At 34.8% G+C, this 27,092-nt stretch overlaps 2 protein-coding genes across 18 annotated transcripts in view; one reads left to right on the top strand and one right to left on the bottom strand.

The window, feature by feature from the left end:
* The window catches only part of MNS1 (meiosis specific nuclear structural 1), a 49,895-nt gene that overhangs the window by 15,258 nt on the left and 7,545 nt on the right, over window positions 1-27,092 (top strand). For 2 of the 3 annotated variants that reach the window (XM_055279271.2, XM_063639415.1), the window contains 7 exons: window positions 3,028-3,130; window positions 5,263-5,492; window positions 6,088-6,304; window positions 6,405-6,512; window positions 15,490-15,747; window positions 18,419-18,544; window positions 20,605-21,076. In XM_055279271.2, the coding sequence (XP_055135246.2) occupies window positions 3,028-3,130; window positions 5,263-5,492; window positions 6,088-6,304; window positions 6,405-6,512; window positions 15,490-15,747; window positions 18,419-18,544; window positions 20,605-20,697 (1,135 nt within the window). In that variant the 3' untranslated portion in view covers window positions 20,698-21,076. Of the gene's footprint in view, window positions 1-3,027; window positions 3,131-5,262; window positions 5,493-6,087; window positions 6,305-6,404; window positions 6,513-15,489; window positions 15,748-18,418; window positions 18,545-20,604; window positions 21,077-27,092 lie in introns of those variants that run through there. The other variant, XM_055279272.2, reaches the window with a different exon arrangement.
* Window positions 21,219-27,092, bottom strand: part of TEX9 (testis expressed 9) — a 190,118-nt gene continuing 184,244 nt past the window's right edge. For 14 of the 15 annotated variants that reach the window (XM_063639430.1, XM_063639424.1, XM_055279278.2 and 11 more), the window contains 2 exons: window positions 22,194-22,328; window positions 21,219-21,527 (listed from right to left, as the gene is read on the bottom strand). In XM_063639430.1, coding sequence (XP_063495500.1) covers window positions 21,450-21,527; window positions 22,194-22,328 — 213 coding nt within the window. In that variant the 3' untranslated portion in view covers window positions 21,219-21,449. The remainder of the gene's footprint in view (window positions 21,528-22,193; window positions 22,329-27,092) is intronic. The other variant, XM_055279277.2, reaches the window with a different exon arrangement.

The following is a 27,092-nucleotide window of genomic DNA, read 5'->3' on the forward strand; positions in this document are numbered from 1 at the left end:
TAAAGCCAAGAATTGTGCCATAAAAAGGTGAATAAAATTGACGACCCTTTGGTAGGAATGACAGAGTAAAAGAGAATGTACAAATAACCAGTTTTTGGAATGGATAATGTGATATCACTATAGATCATACAAACACTTAATGGACCATAGCAGCATATTGCAAACAATTTTATGAAAATAAATTTGAAAATGTAGATGAAACAGATAAATTCTTAGCACATTTTACCAAACTGGCACAAGAAGAAATAGCTAAGTGTTCCTATAACTTTTAAAGATATTGCATCTGTAATTTAACCTTGTCCACAAATAAACCTACAGGGCTAGGTGAATTTTACCAAACATTCAGGACAAAGTAACACCAATCTTACATAGTTCTGTAGAACAGAAAAAGAGGAAGCACTTCCCAATTTGTTTTAATCAGATCAGTACCTGAATAGGATATTATGAGAAACCTGTAGACTAATCTCTCTCATGAATTTAGCTCCTGTAATCTGAAATATTAGTCAATATGAAATCCAGTGCTATATAAGAAAGATAAATCATCCTGACCAAATTTAATTTATTCCAGGAATGCAAAGGTGGTTTAACATTTTAAAAATCAGTAAATGTAATTCATCCTATTAACAATTATATGATTAGAAAAAGCCCATTGATATGAATCATCACTCTATGATTTAATAAAAAGAGTGTAGCAAGCTAGGGATAAAAGGGAATTTACAGCAACATTATCCTTAATAGCAAAATGTTAAACACTTTCCCTCTGACATTGAGAAGAAGACAGGGATGCCTGCTCTGACAACTTCTAGTCATCTTTGTATTATACATACTAATCAGTGCAATAGGGTAAGAAAAAGCAAAGGCAGGTGCTAGGATTGGCATTAAAGGAATAAAACTTGAATTATTCACAGATGATATGATTGTATGTGTAGAACATCCAAAAGCATCTACAAATAGCTGGGTGCGGTGGCTCATGCCTGTAATCCCAGCACTCTGCAAGGCCAAGGCGGGTGGATCATCTGAGGTCAGGAGTTTGAAACCAGCCTAGCCAACATGGTGTAACTCCATCTGTACTCAAAATACAAAAAATTAACAGCATGGTGGCACACACCTGTAGTCCCAGCTACCTGGGAGGCTGAGACAGGAGAATCACGTGAACCTGGGTGGCGGAGCTGGCAGTGAGCTGAGATCACACCACTGCACTCCAGCCTAAAAAAAGAATCTAAAAATAAATAAGAATTAGTAAATCATTCTACCAAAAAGGCATATGCATTTATATGTTTATTGCTGTGCTATTCATAATAGCAAAGACATGGAATCAATCCAGGTGCCCACCAGTGGGAAATTGGATAAAGAAAATGTGGTACATATATACCATGGAATACTCTACAGCCATAAAAAGAATGAAATTATGTCCTTTGCAGAAACATGGATGGAGCTGGAGGCCGATATCCTAAGCAAATTAACGCAGTAACAGAAAACCAAATACTGCATATTCTCACTTATAGGTGGGAGCTAAACATTGAGTACACATAGACATATATGGGAACAATAGACACTGTGGACTACAAGAGGGTGGAGGAGGAGTGGGTTAAAAAACAAACCATATTTGATTCTGTGCTCACTCCCTGGGTGACAAGAGCTGTACTCCAAACCTCAGTATCACACCATATTCTCATGTAACAAATCTGCACACGTACCCCAGTATCTAAAAGTTGAAATAAAAACTTAAAACCACTTTAGTAGACAGTTTGGTAGCTTCTTAAAAAGCTGAACATGCATCTACTGTATGACCTGATCATTCCACCCTAGGTATTTATCCAAGAGAAATGAAAGCCTATGACCACAAATAACTGGTACTCAAATTTCCATAGCAGCTTTATTTGCAATATCCACATACTTGAAACAACTCAAATGTCTATCAGCATGTGAATAGATAAGCAATGTGAGTGGATATCTATAATCTTAAAATAATATCCTGCAGTAAAAAGGAGTAAGCAATTACTATATGCAATAAATGGATGTATTTGAAAATATTGAATGAAAGAAGCCAGAGAAAAATGGTACCTGCACTATGATTCCATTTCTATGAATTCTAGAAAATTTATACGGCCTAAAGTGACAGCAAATTAGCTTGCCTCAGGATAAGTGCGAACATAAAGGGGTAGAAGAGAGGTACCACAGGTTTATAAGGAAATGATTGGGATGTGTTCATGATCTTGATTGTGGGGATGGTTTCACAGGTGCATACATATGTCAAAACTTATCAAACTGTATCCTTTAAACATGTTCAGTTTATTGAATATTGTACATCAGTAAAACTGAAAACTAAAAAATAAATTCAGTGATGTTGTTGGGTATAAAGTTAGTATATAAACATTAATTGTATTTCTGTAAATTATCAACAATTAGAAAGTGAGATTTGAAAAATAATCTGTAGAAGAATATGAAAAATACCTAATGAAAAGTATTAAACTACCAAAATAAAACACAGATATAAACATTGATAGACTTTTTAAAAACCAAATAATTAGAAGGATATACTATGTTTATTGAAGACTCAGTAATGTAAAGATATTAGTACTTTCCAAATTGATTTGTGAATTCAGTACAATCACAGCCAGTTTTGTTTATTGTGAAGTCTGACAAGCTGATTCTAAAATGTATATGGAAATGAAAGTATCAAGAATGGCTAAGACAGTCTTTAAGAAGATGACCAAAATTGGAGACTTATCCAGGATATGAAGACGTATTATGATTTACAGTAGTTGAGATAGTGTGGTATTGACACAGGATAAGCAAACAGATGAATGTAATAGAACAGAGCAGTCCTTTTCAACCAGAAAATGTAAGCTCTAATGCCCTAAAGGCATCCATTGAATATAATGAATTATCTCTCCTATGGATCTAAAATAATACCCACTGTATTCCCTCTTTGAGTAAATTAAAAATACAGTTACTCAGTTTTCTGTGAGGTTTTCATTCTCTTATGGTCCTAACATTTAAATTTGTTTTTGTTTTTTTAAACAGCATTGAGCTTAGAGAATTGGAGAAGAAATTAAAAGCAGCTTACATGAATAAAGAAAGGGCAGCTCAGATTGCTGAAAAGGATGCCATTAAATATGAACAAATGGTAATCATGCTTCTGGTCATTATGTTTTTAGCTTCCTTTAGAAAATAAAAATTAGACTTGTTTCTTAAAAAATTGTCATATTGTATAAAGAATTTACACTGCTAGATTTCTTAAATATTTGTAAATTTTCAGATCCTTAAGATGTAGAAAATCCTGGGTGATTTCATTTTTAGTATTAGAGCCTTTCAGAAACAGAGGTTGCTGCTTAGAATGACCAGCTATATGCAGTAACTCCCAGCATTCTTTATAGTCTCTGATTATTCACTGACAAAGTAGTACAGTATAAATTGTTAGCATGATAAGTATATTTTAGAATGTTATGAAATTTTTAATTTTTTAAATGTTTTTAAGAGTAAACTACTTGATAATTTTATGTAGGAAACTTTCCTGTTTTATAAAATCCGTCTCTTTTTCTCATGTTTCTCTCTGCTACTGTCCCCTTTTCTAACTCCTGATATGGTACCAAGTTGAAGATAAGAGTTACTCTTGGGCAAAGGAACCTCAGGCCTACTCACCAGGAGTGTTATGCTATATGAATATAAAATAGGGTTTACTGAATTAACAGTTAATTAAAAGGGTGCACATCATCCCTTGAGCTCTCATTATGAAACAGAAGGGCCAATTATATATGAATGTATATATACACATACATATCTATTGTGTATGTCCACGTAAACATATGTACACACACACACACACTCTTATGGGGTGATATCGAAATACTTAACCAGTGCAGTGCAATATGGGTATCAATTAAGAATAGATGCCATAAATGACACATACATGTGTGTGTTGCGTGTGTACAATTGTGTTAGTATAGAAAATGTCTAGCGGGTACATAGCATGCTGTTAATAGGAATACGTTTAGGTGTGGCAGGTGATAAGAGAAGGTAGAGAGACTTCATTTGCTAAGCCATATAGTTCTGTCCTTTGAAAAAGAAAGTAGCACAAACAATGTCCTGTTTGTCCACTGGTTTGCAATTTTAATTATCCTGATAGTTGAGGTTATTCAAGGTAGTTGTAGACGTTTTAATCTGACTCCTAAGAGAATGGCTGCTATTTTCCAAATAAAAATTGATCCACAAAATGAAAGTCGAATACCACTAGGACTTGACTAGGTGTCATGTAAGTACTAGTTTTGGCTTTTACTCTGAGCCTTAGTTTTCTTATCTGTAAAATAAGAACATTGTTTTCTGTAAGTGTGTGGTAATCTACACATAAATGTTATTTCATCTCATTTTTTAATAAAGAATTTAGTATAGCATGTACAAAGAGGAAAATCAGAAAAATTTTTGGTCACGTCATATTATCAGAGTATATGTTAAAGGCTTCAGTGATGTCAGGAATGACATTCAGTATTCATATTTTAATCTGTTTACTCTTTATGTTTGATGCTGCTGACCATTCCATCATTCAGGATGTGATCATAACAGTAAAGGGTAGTTTAAAAAATTGCCTCAATATATTTCATTTAAAACTTATTTTATTAAATGATTTGAAAAATGCTCAAAAGAAATAAGGGGTTTAACCCATCCAAGAAGAAAGATTGTCTCTTGACAATGGGAATGGTCTTGAGTGAATTAAAAGCTGTAGAAAATAGGCACAGTAGCATCTGTGATTCTTTTCAGATAAAGGGCCTTTAATAAATCAAAAAGGGGAAACGTCAAGGGCCAATGGCAGGAAAGAAAGTTTAGGCTAGGAGAAACTTAAGAGCTGCTCAAAGCCATTTAATAGCAGACCTGTGAGAAAGAGACAATGAAGCTAAAAACGATGAAAATTGCCTAGCTCAGTTTATAAATAGAATAATAAGAGAATGACTGCTTTAGCAGCCAGTTACTAAGAAAGTACTTATAAGTTTATTCATTGTTTTTTGAATGTGGAGTTACTAATAATACTTATCAGGTATTGTCCTGAGAGAGCTACTTGAAGGGATAGGAAAGCTTCTTTAGGGTCTGACTTATTATTCACACCCTTCAGGTAATAATAACTTACTTTTGCTTTTTAACCTAGACAGATGAAAAAATTTATTTTATGTAAAAGACTTTATAATATTCAATAACATTGGCGTAAAATATACTATCGTACTATGTTCAAATTTGAAAACGGAAAGATCAATTTTGTTTTAATAACAGAAACGTGATGCTGAAATAGCCAAAACCATGATGGAAGAACACAAGAGAATAATAAAGGAAGAGAATGCTGCAGAAGACAAACGAAACAAAGTGAAAGCACAATACTATCTTGACTTAGAGAAACAACTTGAAGAACAAGAAAAAAAAAAGCAGGAAGCTTATGAGCAGTTGCTAAAAGAGAAACTCATGATTGATGAAATTGTTAGGAAGATCTATGAAGAAGATCAGTTGTAAGTTTATCCTAACTTTCTTACATGCCGAAATGTTTACTTGAGATTTATCACAGGTTTGTTGTGAGGGACTGAAGCTCCCAGAACAGTGCCTAATACCTAGTAAGTGCTCAATAAATATTAGCTATGAACACATAAATTGGGACCAACTCCTTGTCATCTCCATTAGCATAATTAATAAATGAATTATCTGATGATTAATAAATGCTGAAGTGATTGAATGACCTAAACCTTTGTTTTTCTTATATATGCCCATATCATATGTCAGAGGACATGTATTGCGATGAATTTTTTTGGTAGACAGCTTAAGTATAGAGTGCTGCAAAGCTAATGTTAACAGATTGTAGCCTTTATGAAATGAGATGCATAAAACTTCATTAATAGATTAGAGGAGACTATCACAGTATTTTACCCAAAGAAAAATTCATACCTGGCATTATATTTAGCACACAGTAAGCATTCAAAATGTTTGTTGCATGCACGAATGAAAAAAACTATAGTGTTTTTCTGTACATTATTATGAACAAAATGAAATTACTTTTTTATATTTTATTGTTTACATTACTATAAATCCGTACTTGTCATTGCTTTTCAGGGAAAAACAACAAAAGTTAGAAAAAATGAATGCAATGCGAAGGTATATAGAAGAGTTTCAGAAAGAGCAGGCTCTCTGGAGAAAAAAGAAACGTGAGGAGATGGAAGAAGAAAACAGAAAAATCATAGAGTTTGCTAACATGCAGCAGCAAAGAGAAGAAGATCGGATGGCAAAAGTTCAAGAAAATGAGGAGAAAAGGCTACAGCTTCAGAATGCGGTATTCAAATAACCACTTCTTTAACACTAGTAAAATTCTGAAATATTAGTTACAGAATTTGGGTCCTATAAATATTGATGTTTTTTAAAAAATTTAATAGTTGACACAGAGATTAGAAGAAATGCTGCGGCAACGTGAAGATTTGGAAGAAGTGCGACAAGAATTATACCAGGAAGAACAAGCTGAAATATATAAGAGGAAGCTAAAAGTAAGTTTTGGAAATGGAAAGAATGATTAACATAAAGAAGAATATAATTTTGAAATGAAGCAGAAGAGAGATAGTACGTTTAAATCCATCCATACTGGTAATTACATTATATGTAAATGGTATACTACAGTTAAAAGACAGAAATTTTCAAGCTGGCTAAAAAGATAGACTCAGGCATCAATTTATAAACTTACTATGAAAAGCATGATGCAACTATGTTGTCTGTAATCACAATTTAAAAATGAAGACACACACTTTAAAAGCAAAAGGATGGTGAAAGATATGTAACATACAGGCACTAGTCAAAAGTAGGTTGGAGTTGCTATGTTAATGAGAGACAAAGTCAACCTCAGGACAAGCAATTTATGATAATACAGTAAATTCATCTAGAAGATGTAATAGTCCTAAAGGCCTGTGAACCTAAATAATAAAGCTTCACAATACATGAAGCAAAACTGACAAAAACTGAAAGGAGAAATAGGCAAATCCACAATCAGAGTTCGAGATTTTTTTTTTTTCTTTTTCTCTTTCCAACTTTTACTTTAGGTTCAGGAGGTACATGTGCTGGTTTGTTACAGGGGTAAATTTGTGGGTCATGGGGGTTTGGTGTAACATTATTTTGTCACCCAAGTAATGAGCATAGTACTCGATAGGTAGTTTATTGATCCTCACCCTCCTCCCATCTCTACCCTCAAGTAGGCCCCAGTGTCTGTTTTCCTTCTTTGTGTCCATGTGTACTCAATATTTAGCTCTTACTTGTATGTGAAGACATGTAGTATTTGGTTTTCTATCCCTGCGTTAATTAGCATAGGCTAATGGCCTCCAGCTCCATCCATGTTGATGCAAAGGATATGATTTTGTTTTTTTTTATGGCTGCGTAGTATTCCGTGGTGTAGATGTACCACAAAAATTTTTATTTATCCAGTCCACCACTGATGGGTATCTAGGTGGATTCCGTATCTTTGCCATTGTGAATAGTGCTGCTAGAAATACACACATGCATGTGTCATTATGATAGAATGATTTATATTCCTTTGGGTATATACCCAGCAATGGGATTGCTGGGTCAAATGGTAATTCTATTTTCATTCTTTGAGGAGTCACCACACTGCTTTTCACAGTGGTCGAACTAGTTTACATTCCCACCAACAGTGTATAAGCATTCCTTTTTCTCCACAACCTTGACAGCATCCGTTATTTTGTGACTTTTTAATAGCCATTCTGACTGATGTGAGATAGTATCTCATTGTGGTTCTGGTTTGCATTTCTCTAATGATTAGTGATTTTGAGCACTTTTTCATATGCTTGTTAGCTACATATATATCATCTTTTGAGAGGTGTCTGTTCATGTCCTTAGCCTATTTTTTATTTTTATTTATTTATTTAATTTATTTTATTATTATTTTTTGAGATGGAGTCTCGCTCTGTCACCCAGGTTGGAATGCAGTGGCGTGATCTCGGCTCACTGCAAGCTCTGCCTCCCGGGTTCATGCCATTCTCCTGCCTCAGCCTCCCAAGTAGCTGGGACCGCAGGCACCCGCCACCATGCCCGGCTAATTTTTTTCTTTTGTATTTTTAGTAAAGATGGGGTTTCACCGTGTTAGCCAGGATGGTCTCGATCTCCTGACCTCGTGATCCACCTGCCTTCACCTCCCAAAGTGCTGGGATTATAGGTGTGAGCCACCGTGCCTGGCCAGCCTATTTTTTAAATAGGGTTGTTAATTTGTTTACGTTCCTTAGAGATTATGGATATTAGACCTTTGTCAGATGCATAGTTTGCAAATATTTTCTCCCATGCTGTAGGTGGTCTGTTTAGTCTGTTGATAACTTCATTTCCTGTGAAGAAACTCTTTAGTTTAGGTCCCACTTGTCAATTTTTGTTTCTGTTACAATTGCTTTTCGAGTCTTCATCATGAAATCTTTGCCAGGTCCTATGTCCAGAATGGTATTTCAATGCACAATTCTCATTAATCTATAGACTAAGTAGTCAGAACCGCAGGATATAGTGTTGAAAGCAGTATCAATAAGCTTGACCTGACATTTAGAGAATACCCCACCCAAAAACAGCAGAACACAAATTCCATTCAAACATGGAAACTTCACCGAGATAGATCATATTCTAGGACATAAAGGAAGTCTCAATGAATTTTCAAGGTTTTAAATAATACCAGATGTTTTCTGACTACAGTGGAATTAAATTGAAAATCAGTAATGAAAATATACCTGCAGACTCCTTAAATATATTATAATTAAACAATATATTTTTAAATAAGCAATGAGAAAAGGGGAATAAATAACATTGGAAATTAGAAAAATATTTCAAACTAAATGATTCAAAAAACAGCATTCCAAAATATGTGACGTGCAGTTAATGCAGTGCCTAGAGGAACGTTTATATATTTAAATGCATATATTAGAAAAAAGAATGGTTAAAAATTAATGAGCCTGTGTCTACCCAAACACATACACAAATGTTTATGCAGCATTATTCACAGTAGTCTAAAAGAAATAACCCAAAAGTAGAAATAACCCAAATGTCTGATGGATAAACAAAATATAGTATATCCATGTAATAAAATGTTATTCAGCTATTAAAAGAATGACAGACTGATCATGCTAAAACATGGATAAACCTTTAATTATAAATTAAAAAGTATGTGCCTCAAGGATGTTATATAAATGATATCAAACAATATGTAACTTTTTCGAGTTGGCTTTTTTTATTCAGCATAATTTCCTGGAAATTCATCCAAGTTGCTTGTATCGATCATTTGTTCCTTTTTATTGCTGAGTAACATTCCATTGGTATGTATATACCATTTCATTTGACCATTTGCCCATTAAAGAGCATTTGGAATGCTTCCAATGTTTAGCTCTGATGAGTAAATCTGCTGTAAACATTCAGGTAAAGGTTTTTGTATAAACATCAATTTTCATTTCTCTGCAATAAATGCTCAAGATTGTATTAGCTGGGTTTTGTGGTAATTGCATGTTAGCTGTGTAACAGACTGCCAAAGTGATTTCCAGAACAGCTGTAGCATTTAACATTCCCATCAGAAATGTATGAGTTACGCAGTCTGTCTGCATTCTCACCAGCATTTGGTGTTGCCACAGTTTGTTTTTTAATTTTTTTCTCCTCTGTCCTCAGAAGCTCAACAATTTTTTATTTTAGCCACTTTTAAATATCCATGTAGTGATACCTCGTAGTTTTATTTTGCATTTTCCTGATGGCTAATGATGCTGAACATCTTTTCATGTGCTTATTTGCTATCCTCTTTGGTGTAAGATCCTCTTTGATGAAATAGTTCTTCGTGTCTTTTGCTGATTCTCTAATTGGGTTGTTTGTCCATTTATTGTTGGGTTTTGAGAATTCTTCATATATTCTAGATACTAGTCCTTTGTCAGGTGGGTGGTTTGCAAATATTTTCTCCTAGTCTGTAGCTTTGTCTTCTCATCCTTTTAACATGATCTTAGAGCATGGTTTTTCTTAGAGCAAATGTTTTCCATTTCTATGAAGTTCAGTTTTTCTTTTTATGGTATCATGCTTTCGGTGTCAACTCTAGAAACTCTTTGCCTAGTTATTGAAGAATTTCTCCTTTTTTTTCCCGAAAAGTTTTTGTGTGTGTGTGTGTGTGTTTTGTTTTGTTGGGTTTTTCTTTTTTTTATTTTTATTTTTTTTGCTTTTCTATTTTACATTTCAGTCTGTGATCTGTTTTGAGTTAATTTTTGGTACAAACTATGAGACTTAAATACAGTTTTTGCCATTGGATTTAGTCCAGTTGTTCCACACACCATTTGTTGAAATGGCTGTTTCTCCAACACTGAATTGCTTTTGCACCTTTCTTAAAACACAGTTGGCATGTTTGTATGGGTCTATTCCTGTGGTCTCTATTTTGTTCTGTTGATCTATGTATCCATCCCTCCACCGATACTACACAGTTTTGAATACTGCAGCTATATGGCAAGTCTTAAAAATTTTTTTTAGCTATTCTAGTTCCTTTGCCTTTCCATGTGAATATTTGAAGAATTTTGTCTCTATACATATTTTTTGCTGGGATTTTGTTAGGAATTGAATTAAATTTGAATATCAGTTTGGGGAGAATTGATAAATTCACTATATTAAGTTCATGAACCCAATTTGGCTCTCCCTTTATTTAGATCTTTGAATTTTTTCATCAGGATTCTCTAGTTTCAGCATACAAATCCTGTACGTGTTTTGTTACATCTAAGTATTTCATTTTTTGAGCAATCGTAAATGGAATGTTAGCTTTTATTTTGGTGTCCGTGTACTCGTTGCTAGTGAATTGATATTTTTTTGTTTATCTTGTATCTCACAACCTTGATGAATTCACTTGTTAGCTGTAGGAATTTTTTTCCCTACGTAGTCAGGCATGTCTTCTGCCCAGAGGTACAGGCTGTTTCTTCCGTTCTGATCTGTATACTTTTTACTTCCTTTCCTTGCCTTACATGCCGACTAAAATTTCCAGCACCACTGGCTAGTGCTATGTTGAAGAAGAGTGATGAGAGTAGACATCACCTTTCCTGTTGTCTGTTGGCTGCATAAATGTCTTCTTTTGAGAAGTGTCTATTCATATACTTCGCCCACTTTTTGATGGGGTTGTTTGATTTTTTCTTGTAAATTTGTTGGAGTTCTTTGTAGATTCTGGATATTAGCCCTTTGTCAGATGAGTAGATTGCAAAAATTTTCTCCCATTCTGTAGGTTGCCTGCTCACTCTGATGGTAGTTTCTTTTGCTGTGCAGAAGCTCTTTAGTTTAATTAGATCCCATTTGCCAATTTTGGCTTTTGTTGCCATTGCTTTTGGTGTTTTAGACATGAAGTCCTTGCCCATGCCTGTGTCCTGAATGGTACTGCCTAGGTTTTCTTCTAGGGTTTTTATGGTTTTAGATCTAACATGTAAGTCTTTAATCCATCCTGATTTAATTTTTGTATAAGGTGTAAGGAAGGGATCCAGTTTCAGCTTTCTACATATGGCTAGCCAGTTTTCCCAGCACCATTTATTAAATAGGGACTCCTTTCCCCATTGCTTGTTTTTGTCAGGTTTGTCAAAGATCAGATGGTTGTAGATGTGTGGTATTATTTCTGAGGGCTCTGTTCTGTTCCATTGGTCTATATCTCTGTTTTGGTACCAGTACCATGCTGTTTTGGTTACTATAGCCTTGTAGTGTAGTTTGAAGTCAGGTAGCGTGATGCCTCCAGCTTTGTTCTTTTGGCTTAAGATTGTCTTGGCAATGCGGGCCCTTTTTTGGTTCCATATGAACTTTAAAGTAGTTTTTTCCAATTCTGTGAAGAAAGTCCTTGGTAGCTTGATGGGGATGGCATTGAATCTATAAATTACCTTGGGCAGTATGGCCATTTTCACGATATTGATTCTTCCTATCCATGAGCATGGAATAAGAATTCTTCCATTTGTTTGTGTCCTCTTTTATTTGCAGTTCTCCTTGAAGAAGTCCTTCACATCCCTTGTAAGTTGGATTCCTAGGCATTTTATTCTCTTTGAAGCAATTGTGAATGGGAGTTCACTCATGATTTGGCTGTTTGTCTAGTTATTGGTGTATAAGAATGCTTGTGATTTTTGCACATTGATTTTGTATCCTGAGACTTTGCTGAAGTTGCTTATCAGCTTGAGGAGATTTTGGGCTGAGACAGTGGGGTTTTCTAGATATACAATCATGTCATCTGCAAACAAGGACAATTTGACTTCCTCTTTTCCTAATTGAATACCCTTTATTTCTTTCTCCTGCCTGATTGCCCTGGCCAGAACTTCCAACACTATGTTGAATAGGAGGGGTGAGAGAGGGCATCCCTGTCTTGTGCCAGTTTTCAAAGGGAATGCTTCCAGTTTTTGCCCATTCAGTATGATATTGGCTGTGGGTTTGTCATAAATAGCTCTTATTATTTTGAGGTATGTCCCATCAATACCTAATTTATTGAGAGTTTTTAGCATGAAGCGTTGTTGAATTTTGTCAAAGGCCTTTTCTGCATCTATTGAGATAATCGTGGTTTTTGTCTTTGGTTCTGTTTATATGCGGGATTACGTTTATTGATTTGTGTATGTTGAAATAGCCTTGCATCCCAGGGATGAAGCCCACTTGATCATGGTGGATAAGCTTTTTGATGTGCTGCTGGATTCAGTTTGCCTGTATTTTATTGAGGATTTTTGCATCGATGTTCATCAGGGATATTGGTCTTAAATTCTCTTTTTTTGTTGTGTCTCTGTCATGATGACAGATGACCGAAGTGTCAGGATGATGCTGGCCTCATAAAATGAGTTAGGGAGGATTGCCTCTTTTTCTATTGATTGGAATAGTTTCAGAAGGAATGGTACCAGCTCCTCCTTGTACCTCTGGTAGAATTCGGCTGTGAATACGTGTGGTCCTGGACTTTTTTTGGTTGGTAGGCTATTAATTATTGCCTCAATTTCAGAGCCTGTTATTGGTCTATTCAGGGATTCAACTTCTTCCTGGCTTAGTCTTGGGAGGGTGTATGTGTCGAGGAATTTATCCATTTCTTCTAGATTTTCTAGTTCTATTTGCATAGAGGTGTTTATAATATTCTCTGATGGTAGTATTTCTGTTGGATCTGTGGTGATATCCCCTTTGTCATTTTTTATTGCATCTATTTGATTCTTCTCTCTTTTCTTCTTTATCAGTCTTGCTAGCGGTCTATCAATTTTGTTGATCTTTTCAAAAAACCAGCTCCTGGATTGATTTTTTGAAGGGTTTTTTGTGTCTCTATCTCCTTCACTTCTACTCTGATCTTAGTTATTTCTTGCCTTCTGCTAGCTTTTGAATGTGTTTGCTCTTGCTTCTCTAGTTCTTTTAATTGTGATGTTAGGGTGTCGGTTTTAGATCTTTCCTGCTTTCTCCTGTGGGCATTTAGTGCTATAAATTTCCCTCTACACAATGCTTTAAATGTGTCCCAAAGATTCTGGTATGTTGTGTCTTTGTTCTCATTGGTTTCAAAGAACATCTTTATTTCTGCCTTCATTTCGTTATGTACCCAGTAGTCATTCAGGAGCAGGTTGTTCAGTTTCCATGTAGTTGAGCGGTTTTGAGTGAGTTTCTTAATCCTGAGTTCTAGTTTGATTGCACTGTGGTCTGAGAGACAGTTTTTTATAATTTCTGTTCTTTTACATTTGCTGAGGAGAGCTTTACTTCCAACTATGTGGTCAATTTTGGAATAAGTGCGGTGTGGTGCTGAGAAGAACGTATATTCTGTTGATTTGGGGTGGAGAGTTCTGTAGATGTCTATTAGGTCTGCTTGGTGCAGAGCTGAGTTCAATTCCTGGATATCCTTGGTTAAAGGCTTTTTTCTACTGATATGATTATGTACTTCTTTAACCGAGTATATTACATTGATTTTTGAGTACTGAACCAGCCTTGCATCCCTGTAATAAACACTACTTGGTCATGGTGAATAATTCTTTTAATGTATGATCTATTTTTCTAATATTGGGTTAAGGATTTGTGCACCCATATTCACAAGGAATGTTGGTCTGTAATTTTTTGTATTGGTAGCGGGGTAATACTATCTTCATAAAATGAATGGGGATATGTTTCCTCCTCTTCTGTTTTCTGGAAGAGATTGTGTAAAATTCGTGTTAATGCTTTAAACATTTGATAGAATTTTCTAGTGAAACCATCCTGACTTGGGGTTTTATTTTGGACGAATTTTAAGTTATTAATTCAATCTCCTTAATAGTGATAGGACTATTCAGATTACCTCATTTCATATTTGGTGAGTTTTGGTAGCTTGTGTTTCTCAAGGAAGTGATCCATTTCATCTAAGTTGCCAAATTTATGTGTGTATAATAATTTGTAGTATTCCTGTATTATCCTTTTGATGTCTGTAAGGTCTCCAGTGATATCCTATGTTTTATTCCTGATATTGGTTATTTGTTTATTCATTTTTTTTTCTTGGTCAGCCTTGTTAAAGGTCTGTCCATTTCACTGATTTTTTTAAGACCCAGCCAGCCTTTTGTTTCACCGATAATTGTCTATTTTCTATTTTTAATTCCATTGATTTCTACAGTTTTATTATTTTCTTCCTTCTGCTTATTTTGGGTTTACTTTACAGTTATTTTTATAGGTTCTTGAAGTGGGGGCTTAGATTATCGATTTGAGACTTTTCCTACATACATGCATTTAGTGCTATATATACATTTTCCTAAATGTATCCATTTAGTGCTATAAATGTCTCTCAGAACTGCTTTAGCAGCATCTCACAAATTTTGCTGTCTCATTTTTATTAACTACAACGTATTTATTTTCCTTGGCATTCCGTCTTTGGCCCATGAATTATTTAGAAGTGAGTGACCATTGTAAAATTATATTTTTTAGTATGTATGAAATTTTTCATAACAAAATGTTCAGAAAATAAAAGCTTATAGGAAAGGACTTAACTGTTCCAACTATATTTGAATTGCCCTGAAGAAGTACTGATCGTCATTGCTAGATAATTATTTTTAAATTTTAGAGAATTTTGGAGAATGAAGGGAATATTAGAAGACTAGAGATGGGTAAGTGCAGCTTTGATTTTGAGGAGGAAGTTGGAAACTGAAAAATACTTATGGGTGGTTTGGACAGCTTTCATAAGCAAGATTCTAGAATGATTCATAGTTACCATAGACTTTAGATGAATAAACTCAGGTGTGCAAAAGGCTTTTGTAACAGCTCTTTTCAAAGCAATTATGTGTTAATTCTGAGTAGAGAAACAAGATGGTAAATATAAATTAAAATTTGCTCATGAGTAACTGAAAACAATCCAAAGGTAAACATATTCTTTACCCAGCTAGTTTTAAAGGGATAGAAAAAGTTATCATGAAAAGCCTTACTTTTTCAGTTCGTATGATTTCATATTGTAATACTAAATTTAACCAAACTCTAACACTCTTTCCTTATAAATCTTAGTGTAAGTAAATAGTTACTAAATTAACTTTCAGCTGTATTGTTTAGGAAGAAGCAGAAAAGAAATTGAGAAAGCAAAAAGAGATGAAGCAAGATTTTGAAGAACAAATGGCCTTGAAGGAATTAGTGCTACAGGCTGCAAAAGAGGAAGAGGAGAACTTTAGAAAAACTATGCTAGCTAAATTTGCTGAGGATGATCGAATAGAACTAATGAATGCTCAGAAACAAAGAATGAAGCAGCTGGAACACAGGAGGGCTGTGGAAAAACTTATTGAAGAGCGTCGCCAACAATTCCTTGCAGACAAAGTAAGAAAAAGTTGTGGGGTTTTTTTGGTCATTATCATTAAACGGCAATTAGCTCATCTGTCATCCACCAAACATTTATTGAGAAGCTTTATATGCCAGACAATGTTAGTATGTTTACTAATATATATATAAATTTTCTGACCATTTTTGCTTCTAGAAAATATTTATTGATGCTTTCTATGTGCTAAACACTGGTTGGTATTGAGAACATAAAAGGTAAATAAAACTAAGTCCATGTCACCTATGAATTTATGGTCTTGGTTAAGAAAAATATATAAGAAGTAATTATAAATATGTCATGTACATGTGATAATAAGTTATAGAGCTATGGATGTTTTGGTATGGCAGAGAGAAACAGATCATGAATACCCTGCATGCTATTTTAAGAATGTGGGCTTTTCTAAGGGAAGCCACTGAAGATTGGAAAGCTATATATTAAGATCTGCACTCTGAAAGATGATTCAAGTGAGAGCATTGAGGGTAGATAAGAGATGAGTAAGCTTGGAGATAGGGAGATCAGTAAGTAAGTTATTATAATAATCCCAGTGACAAGTGGTGAAACCCATGCAAATGGAGAAGGGATCCACCCGAGAGATGTTAAGGATACGGAATTGATGGGGCTTGGTGACCAGTGAGATCTAGGGTGAGAGAAGACTTAAGGATACTACTAATAAATAATACTGTCATTCCATCTTTTTAATTATTTTTTAATATTTTTATTTTAAGTTCCAGGATGCATATGCAGAACATGCGGGTTTGTTACACAGCTATACACGTGCCATGGTGGTTTGCTATACCTATCAACCCGTCATCTAGGTTTTAAGCCCTGCATGCATTAGGGATTTGTCTGAATGCTCTCCCTTCCCCTTGTCCCCCCCACCCGCCGACAGGCCCCGGTGTGTGATGTTCCTCTCCCTGTGTCCATGTATCACTTCCATCTTTAATGGGTGACTGGGTGACATCCTAAGGAAAGAGTATAGAGGAAAAGAAATAGATTTTGAGGGGGCAAATAATTCTGTTTTGTCCACCCAAAATGATTTGGGTGGCCCAAGGGAAGATTACTAGTTGGAAATGTAGATTTAAGTGTTGGAGAGGGAACGAAGTTTTTGGCTTTGGATACATTGATTTATTTATGTCTCATCCGTAAAACTAAATACTTATATTGTCTCACTAGATTTTTGTGGTTTAAGAACCAAATGGATAATATGTAGGTGTTTTGAAAATCGGCAGGAAGAGAAGAATTTAAAGGAAGACTAAGTGAGACTTACATGACTTCTTTTAAAACTATACAAAGTAGGAGTCAAAATAATGCAAGTGTTTCAAATATGAGAAACTCATGGGAATACAAGTGCTGTTACATTTCAGATTGGAGCTCATCTGTTCTCCGAAGCTAAGCAGGATCAGGCCTGGTTAGTACTTGGATAGGAGAAAGCTCCTGGAAAAGTTAGCAAGAAAACTAACTATAAATCAGACTAAAAACTAAATGGAAATCAGATAAAGCTACCTAATGCATAGATACTTATACAAATAATTTTTGTCTTAATTTTTAAAGACTTATACATGTTCCCAATATGAAGCTGTCGGCTTAGTTTTGTCAGTTTGATTGGGCAACATTTTTGTTCTGGCCCCAAGGCAAGGACAGATCTTCATGATGAAATTCATTATACAATCCTATAAGGTCTAACCATGTTTTTTGGATTTCAGAGATATTCCTAAATAGGTATCTATAATTCTATCTACCTCTACGAAAATCATATGGTCAGAGAAAATCTGAAACTTCCCAGGAGGTAGTTTCCTACACCCAAAGCTATTCAGAATTTGTCCTAAATGGATAAGTTGATTTCATAACTGCCTAAACAATTTAATTTACTGTAAATTTTTCTTTTTAGGATAAACATTGAATGTGGCCTACCAGATCCTTCTTAGGAAAATCTGCTTTAGCCCAAAGTAGACTCTGCTATTGGACAAAAATGTATCCAGTTTGCTTTCCCCTGTAACATTACAGAACTTTCCTGTATCTCCTCTTTATAAGGAATGGATGAATTAAGATAGAATTAGGTTTGAATGCAAGTACAGTCTCAAATTAACAGTGGCTTAGTAGATTATTGTTCTTTCACGTAGTTCAAGTCATCTTTTCTATATGGCCCAGAATTTTGATGTGATTATTTAACAGTAGTCAAGATCTCTTTCCTAAGAAATACTAGTGGAATTCTCATGCGTCATATCATCTATATATCTATATATATATAGATATATATGTATGAAAATATCCTTTAGATAGTTCTGATCTTCTTTATTCACTATTTTTTGTTTGTTTTATACTGTACACTCTTCAGCATCTGGCATATGGTAAGCATTCAGTAAATATTTACTGTATTAGGCAGTCACTCCTTTGAATATTTTTTCCCTTGGTAATGAAGACACTTTCCTGAAAATATTTGTTTGCCTCCTTGTGATTTTAAAGGAATAATGATAGTAAAAAATACATAGATATGTGAACGGACATAAAATATATATTTTAAAAATATATATTATCTAGAATCTTTTGAACTTAGTGTCATAAATAGTTCATCAATTTTATCTAATTAATTGCACGAGTAGTTTTATTTGAAAACTTCATATAAGATGATTAATGTACTTTGTGATAACAAAATTTGATCTGCATTTCCAGCAACGTGAACTAGAAGAGTGGCAGTTGCAGCAAAGGCGGCAAGGATTTATTAATGCAATTATTGAAGAAGAAAGGCTAAAACTTCTCAAAGAGCATGCTACAAACTTACTAGGCTATCTCCCTAAAGTAAGTGAGATTTATCTCAAATTGTAATCTTCATGACCTCTAATAGTGAAAAAAACATGGTATTTGGATTTTAGAGTGCCTAGGTTTTGCTCACTTCTTGCTCGGTTATGAAGCAGCAATGGGATCCTGTCCAGGCACTGAACCTCTCTGGGCCCATTTCAGTATATCTAAAATGATTGGTCTTGGCACATTATTAGATGTATGAGCTTGATTTGCTGAATTTGTAGTTTATTTATCGCCCAGGCTGGAGTGCAGTGGCAAGATGTCAGCTTACTGCAACCTCTGCCTCCCAGTGATTCTCCTGCTTCAGCCTCCTGAGTAGCTGGGATTACAGGCATTTGCCACCACACCCAGCTAATTTTTGTATTTTTGGTAAGGACAGGGTTTTCCTATGTTGGCCAGGCTGGTCTTGAACTCTTGGCCTCAGGTGATCCATCTGCCTCAGCCTCCCAAAGTGCTGGGATTACAGGCATGGGCCACCACACCTGGCCTGAGTTTGTATTTTAGAGTTTCTTTTCTCCCTTTTTAGTGTAGGAAATCTAAAGCTACCCTAGAACAACTGTAGTACTTACATGCCAAAGATGAGCATGTGTATGAAAACATTGTCACTGGTAACACCAGTAATAGGCACATGCTTGAACTGAGCTTGAGACAGATCTGCTCTGTAGTAGGAAGTTATAACTAGTTAAACTTGATTTTTAAAATTCCAGAAGATAGTGAATTTTAATGTATACCTGAGACACACTGTGACTTCAAATAAAATAGTAACTAGCTGGGCATGGCGACTCATGCCTGTAATCCCAGCACTTTGGGGGGCTGAGGCAGGAGGATCACCTGAGCCCGGGAGTTCAAGACCAGCCTGGGCAACATGGGGAGATCCCATTGCTACAAAAAATAAAAAGTTAACTGGATGTGGTGATGCATGCCTGTAGTCCCAGATACTCTGGAGGCTGAGGTTGGAAGATTGCCTGAGCCTGGAAAGTTGAAGCTGTAGTGACCCATGATCTTGCCACTGCACTCCAGCCTGGGCAACAGAGTGAGACCCTGTCTTAAAAAAGTAGTAACAGTTTCATAGGCCACATAAACATCTAGAGTCATATAAATAAGATCACCATTTTCAGCTATAGAAATGCCATTTCATATTTTATTCAGTAGAATCAAGTGCATTATTTTATTATATTCACTCTGGTGCTAAGGAAGGAAAAAGACATACAGGTAATTATTGCCTGGCAACAGGACTTGATAGTCTAATTGGTTAGAAAGGATTAAGGAATACAAAATGATGTATTAATGATAAAATCCACATGTAATTAATATCATAAAATAAATTAAAAATTGTAGGAATGTCTTTGGGATTTGATATTTTTGTAGAGGAAGTAATTGTGGAGGCAGCAGGAGGGATTAATAAACTTGATATCCAAAAATGACCTTTATCCTTTAGGTCCTAATGGTGCCAAATGACCTCAGTTATCCCTAAAATTCTTTAGATTGTAAGATAAGTAAATATTTAATTTTGTTTTAAAGAGCCTTTTGCAGTATACTGTAGGGGAAAAGAAAAATAGAACAGTGAAGAATTCCAAAGGGTTTGCTTAAATGGCTTAACTCCAAACCTGGATTCTTTTCTGCAAGATTGACTGTTTGCTGATTAGCCATAGAACTGAGGCATGAAGAACTAATCCCATGCATGAATCTATCGAAGCTCACCATTATATCATATTATAGAGCTATTTAAAGAAAAGGGTAGGGTACAGTATAGATGAAGTGCCTTCCTATCTAGGTAATCCAAGCAGTAAAACTTGTAGAAGAGCTCAGATTCCTATGAAAAGCTCCTACACTAGAGCTGATAAATCAGAAAATTGGGTCAGTCTAGGAATATTCAATATATATGTAAAGTCTTATTTTTTGAAAAGTATTGATTTTTTTAAAGTTTCATTAATCTGTTGAATAGGTTTCATTACCTTGGAGATAACTTTACTAACCTCATGTCTTTGTCAGTCTTAAAAGCATTTAGTGAAATATTCTGGTATTCAAAAGTAACCCACAAAATATTTTTCTTGTAGGGAGTATTTAAAAAAGAGGATGATATTGATCTGCTTGGTGAAGAGTTTAGGAAAGTATATCAGCAAAGGAGTGAAATTTGTGAAGAGAAATGATATCATCAAAATTGGGTAAAGCATAGATTTTTTGTATGTTACCACTAGATGTCAGCATAACTTTTGTTTTACAGTTCAGTGGCAGTAGGTATCCATTGTCTATTTGGATTTTGTAAATCATCACTGAATTTCATAACTTGTAAACAAACAATTATCAGATACAAATTAATTTTAATCAAACTGTTATTTTTGTACTGACAATTTCAAAATCCGATTTCTGCAACACTACAGAGCATTGTTTGCATCCCCATTCTCAAGACGGTATATTTACCTTGAGTAATACAGAACTCAACTCTACCCGAAAGTGAACTGCCTTCTGTCTGTGTTTAGGAACTTTACCTACTTGATTTAGCCAGGGAAATAAATATTTGGAATTTTCTTTTAAAGCATCTTTTTTGGTCTACTGTAAGGGAGGAGAATTGTAAATGAAAAGAGTCAAGAATTTTATTATCTGATGTGCTTGTCACGTTAAGAACTTAAAAAACAACTAAAAAGAGCTAATAGGTCATAAGATAGCAGAATCAAGAGTTAAACTGTTGCTTTATTTTACAAAATTTTTTTTCTAATAGCTACATATCAGAATAATGCATCAGTTTTGTATCTCCTAAATCTAAAAAGGGAATTCTTTGAAATTATTTTGATTTCATAATCAAATAGATTACTTATGAAGAGTAAAAATAATTCAAACAATTACAATAAGTAAAATGGGTATCCATCACATACTGTCATAGAGACTAACTGAAGTAGATCACTTATGAATTTCCCCATTCAAGTGCTTTCATAAATTCCTCCTCAGTGAAAGATAGCATCTTGGCAGCTTCAATATGCATCTGTTAAAAAAAAATCAATATTGTCTGATTTAGTATTAAGAGTAGGCCACCAAACAACAGGAAGTTTGTAAAAATGTGTGGATAATACATTGTCAGAATATAAGTTCTGTTGTAGGAATGTATACTCTTAATTCCAATAAGCATGATATTTGAAATGGTATTGTCCAACGGTAGTATTGAACCAACTTACTTTTAAGATAATAATTCTATAATATTGTAATACCTGACCTTTGCAAAGAAGGAAAGTGTCAGAACTATGAATTTTTAGAGAAAGCAGCAAAGTGTCAGAACTATGAATTTTTAGAGAAAGCAGCAATAGTGGTTTGGAAGCGATGTTCACTCTAAGGTTTGAAGAGGGAAACAAACAGTCCCCTAATAGTCATTCTTTAATTTGGTACTTTCTGTAGTTGAGAAGTACCTATACTGTATTTTCCAGTCCCATTTTCTACACTAATTTACTTATGTGAAAATACCCACTTGCTCAGATGACACATATATAAATCTCACTATACATGTTAGATTTCATATGATTTCATATGTATGATGCATTTTATATGAAGTTCAGTCCCTAAAGATGTCAAAAACATACCTAAAGCGAAAAATGCTAAATTTTTTAGTAAGAAAGGTACAAATAATATGATGATTTAACTTTAATGATAGACTCACCTTTTGCCTTTTTAAAACATCAATTAACTTTAACTGTTTCTTGAACCCTATCATTAATTCTCCTTTTTGTTTTTCTAGCTTCTTGTTTTCTGATTTTAACACTTCGATTTTTTTGTGTTCTTCATTTGCTGTGTCCTACAAAAGGAAAAAAAAATGCCATATATTTTTTAATATACGGCCTCTCAATGGAAATAATTATAGACTATCATCACAACAGTTATAAAGTACTTTTTTAAACTGAAATATAAAATTTTTTGTAGATAAAAATTGCTTTCCATTACCGAATTACTGGAATTTGATAGCTTTTAGTCATGCTCAGGTATTTATTTCCCATTTTAAAAAAATGTTTTTAAAATAACTCAGTTCTAATTCCAGTAATGGCAAAGTAGCTTGTATTGAACCAACATAAACTTTGGATTTATGAATTTTCAAAAATATATTTGAAAATAACTTTTAAAAACATTTAAAAAATATATTTGAAGGCATAGATGAGTAATCAATAATAAGTAGAAACTGGAAGCGATATGATCGTTGAAAGAGCAGAAATACTGGTTGAGATCCACATTCAACTAGCTTCTCCTAAAAGCACTTTCCAGTTCGTGGGTTCACAGAGATAAGAACTCAAGCAAAAAGTAAAGTAGTAGTCTTACTGGACTGAGGAGTCAGAGAGCAGGGCTGCCAAGGTGGTACAAATTTTTAAGTAGGAAATTCTAGAAAAAGAGCCCTCAAAACATGCATATGTATTTCCCTCAAATGCTTGGCAGACATCTAAATACCATTTACAGGGTGAGACTCCTAGGTACCTGTGAAAGGAAATGGCTGTGGCCTTTAGCTAAGCAGAGAATTTACCCACTTCCCATGACAAGGGGGAGACCAAGTTTGTAATCTTGGTAAAAATGGACTGGATAAGCCCTTTAGCAATTTGGGCAAAGCAGAAAAAGGGTCAGTAGAAATCATTAAGTATAGGAAGATCTATACTTGAAATGTTAAAGGAAGTCATTCATACAAAAGGAAAATGATACCAGAAGGAAATGTGAATCTCTGTACACACACATAAAAAAGATGGAGAAAAAAAAACAGAAATAAATAGTAATGTGTAATCTTATCTATAGGTACGTACGTGTGTGTGTGTGTGTGTGTGTGTGTGTGTGTATATATATATACACACACACACCCCTTTTCTTTTCAAAAAAAAAAAAAAAAAAACCTCTTTAAAAGATAGATAGAGTGTTGTCAGCAAAATGGTGGATTAGGAAGCTCCAGGCCTTTGCTTCCCCATTAAAAGACTGACTATATGATACACAGAGCAAAGTAGCTTTGGGAGAGCTCTAGAAACCAATCAATCAGTCAGCAGCAGCAACCAAGAGACTGCCTAACTAAGAAAAGGCCATACTCAAAATAGTAGGAAATGTCGTGGTGTTTTGCTCACCCTTTACCCACATCCTCCCTGGCACAGCACAGTCAGGAAGAAGCCACCTAATTCCCAGTTCTTCCCTTGGAATGGAAGGAAAAGAGTAGACTTGCTTGCAACATTCTGGCTTTTCTGGGGCCTGCCTGAGGGACTGGTATCTGTCTTGCCTGACTCAGTACTAATGGGAACAGCTGCATCATTTGGATATCAGGTTGGAAGCTGCAGAAACAGGTGGTTGGTACCACTGAATGTGAGAGGTGCAGTGAGTCCACAGAACTGCTGGAACCTGGTGGCAAAAAATTATGGGCAGAGGAATACAATACAGCATCTAAATCTGTGAGAAGTAGTAGTGAGACTTTTAGGTAATTAGGACATTTAAAAGAAGCCATGTGTATGAAAAACTGGAATTAAAACACACAGGCCCAGGAAAGACACATCCCCAGAAAAGGTTTGAGAGGACCTCAAGACTTTATGCCATGCTGATTAGTGAAGGTCTTTGCTTGCATGCAGCCAGTCTGCAAGACTAGGAGAAGTGGCTGTTTTCTCAAACACCCATTTTTCAATGTAAGATCACAAGACATTCAAAGAAACAGGGAAACATGGACCATATTAGAGGAACAAAATTAATATCCAGAAGTGTATCCTAAAGAAACAAAGGCTTCTTACTTATTTGACAAGGACTTTAAAATAACTGCCATAAATATGCTCCATGAGCTGAAGGAGAATATTGACAACTAAATGAAATCAGGGTACCTATATACTAATAAAATGAGACTATCAAAAATTACAAAAAAGAACCAAACAAATTCTAAAGCTGAAAAATACAGTAACTGAATGGAAAAATTCACTTGAAGGGTTCAACAGCAGAGTTGTACAGGTATAAGAAAGAATGAGCGAGCTTTCAGACAGGTCATTTGAAATGAGCAGGTCGGAGGAGCCAAAAGTAAAATGAAGAAAAGTGAACAGCAGCTAAGGGACACCATCAAGTGGGCCAATATGTATATTAGTGTAATCTTAGAAAAGACAGAAAAGGAGACAAATAACTTATTTGAAGAAGTAATAGCTGAAAATTTGCCAAATTTAAGGAAAGAAATGGATACACAAATACAAAAAGCTCCATGAACTCCAAGTAGGATAAACCCAAAGAGACCCACAGCAAGAGACATTTTAATCAGTCAAGTGTCAAAGAGAAAATCTTGAAAGCAACAAGACAAAATGGCTCATCACATGCAAGGGAGCATCTGTAAGATTATCAGCAGATTTTTCAGCAGAAACTTTGCAGGCCAGAAGTCAGTAGGATGATATATTTAAAGTGCTGAAAGAAAAAAAAACCTAGAATCCAGCAAAGTGTCCTTCAAAAATGAAAAAGAAATTAAGACATTCCTAGATAAGAGCTGAGGAAATTCGTTACCACTGTATCTTCCCTACAAAATCCTAAAGAAAATCCTTCTAGTTGAAACAAAAGGATACTAGACAATAACTCAAAGCTATATGCAAATATGAAATTTCCCAGTAAATGTAAATATTTGGACAAATATAAAGGCCTGTATTATTTTAATTTTGGTTGACAACTCACTTTTCATTCTTTCATTGAATTTAAGAGACAAAAGCATAAAAAATACTATAAATCTTTGTTAATGGGTACATAACCTAAAGATCTAATTTGTGACACCAATAACACAAGGTAGGGGAGGAGCTGAAAAGGAGTAGAGTCTTTATATACGATTGAAGTTGCATCATTACACAAAATCAACTAAACCCTAAGGAAGGCAATAAGGGAGGAAATGAGAGGCTAAAAGTCCTCAAGACATACAGAAAACTGTGAACAAATAGCAACAGACCTCCCAATAACTTTAAATGTAAATGGACAAAACTCCCTAACCAAAATAAATTGAATGGAAGAATGGATTTTTAAAAACCAAAATCCAACTATATGCTGTCTACATGCAAGTAACTTTCGATCCAGAGATATGCATAGGTTTAAGGTAAAAGGATGGAAAAAGATAATCTGAAATTTTGTAACCAAAAGAAAACAGGAGTGACTATAGTAATACCTGACAAAATAGACTTTAAGTCAAAACTGTTAAAACATACCAAGAAGGACACTATATAAGAATATACGGACCAAACAAAAGGGCCAGTTCAGCAAGAAGGTAGATACAATTATATATGCACCAAACATTAAAGTGCCTAAATATATGAAGCAAGCATTGACAGACTTGGAGAAAAGACCACTCTACAATAAAAGTAGACTTCAATACCCCACTTCCAATCATCAATAGAACCACCAGATAGAAGACCAATAAAGCAATAAGGGACTTGAACAACATTATAGACCAATTAGATTTAAGAGACAAAGAATGATCCTCTAACACAAAGGCATAAGAAGGATATAATGGACTCTAGGGACTTGGGGAAGGGTGAGAGGAATAAAAGACTACACATTGTGTTCAGTAGACACTGCTTGGGTGATGAGTGCACTAAAATCTCAGAAATCACCACTGAAGAACTTATCTGTGTAACTAACACCACCTGTTTCCCCAAAACGATTGAAATAATAAAGAAAAAATAGAATCATATACCAGAATAGACAAATATGGAAAGACAGGAAGTAGATTAGTGGTTGCCTAGGGCTAGAACGTGGTGCAGGGTGTTGGGGGAATATAGAGTGGCTGTGAATGGGTATAGACGTTCTTTTTGGGGTGATAAAATTGCAAAATTGATTGTGGTGATGGTTGCACAACTTTGTGACTACTAAAAACAAACTTATTTGTATATTTTAAGTGGGTTGTATGGTATATGAATTATATCTCAATAAAGATGTTAATGAAAAACATAGGAGAATACAGCTTTCTCAAGTGCACATGGAACATTCCCCACATTTTATAAGACTGAAATCATATAAAGTATATTTTCCAATCACAGTTGATTCAAACTAGAAATCAATAGCCGACAGAAAACTGGAAAATCCACAAATATGTGGGGATTGAACAAAACACTCAAACTACCAAGGGGTCAAAGAAGAAATCACAAAGCAAATTGGAAAATATCATGAGACAAATGACAACAAAGCTACAATACACCAAAACTTTTGGTTCAGGAGAACCGCTTGAACCCGGGAGGCGGAGGTTGCAGTAAGCCAAGTTTGCGCCACTGCGCTCCACCCTGGATGACAGAGCAAGACTCTGTCTAGGGGAAAAAAGTAAAAAAAGAGAAATGAGAAAAAGAACAAATTGAACCCAAAAGTAAGGAGAGAGAAAGAAATAGCAGAAGAGCAGAAATCAATTAAAAAAAAAAATCAGTAGAGGAAAATCAATAAAACCAGAATTAGTAAACATCTAGTAAGACTGATAAGAAAAACTACAAAAGACACAAATTACCAATACAAGAATGAGAGAGGTGAAAGACCCAAGGAATATAGGAGGAATATTCAAAGGACAATAAGGAACTAGTGTAAAAAACTGTATGCCAGTAAATTTGACAACATA

Source organism: Symphalangus syndactylus, chromosome 5 (assembly GCF_028878055.3).
Source record: "Symphalangus syndactylus isolate Jambi chromosome 5, NHGRI_mSymSyn1-v2.1_pri, whole genome shotgun sequence".
NCBI classification, from domain to species: Eukaryota; Metazoa; Chordata; class Mammalia; order Primates; family Hylobatidae; genus Symphalangus; species Symphalangus syndactylus.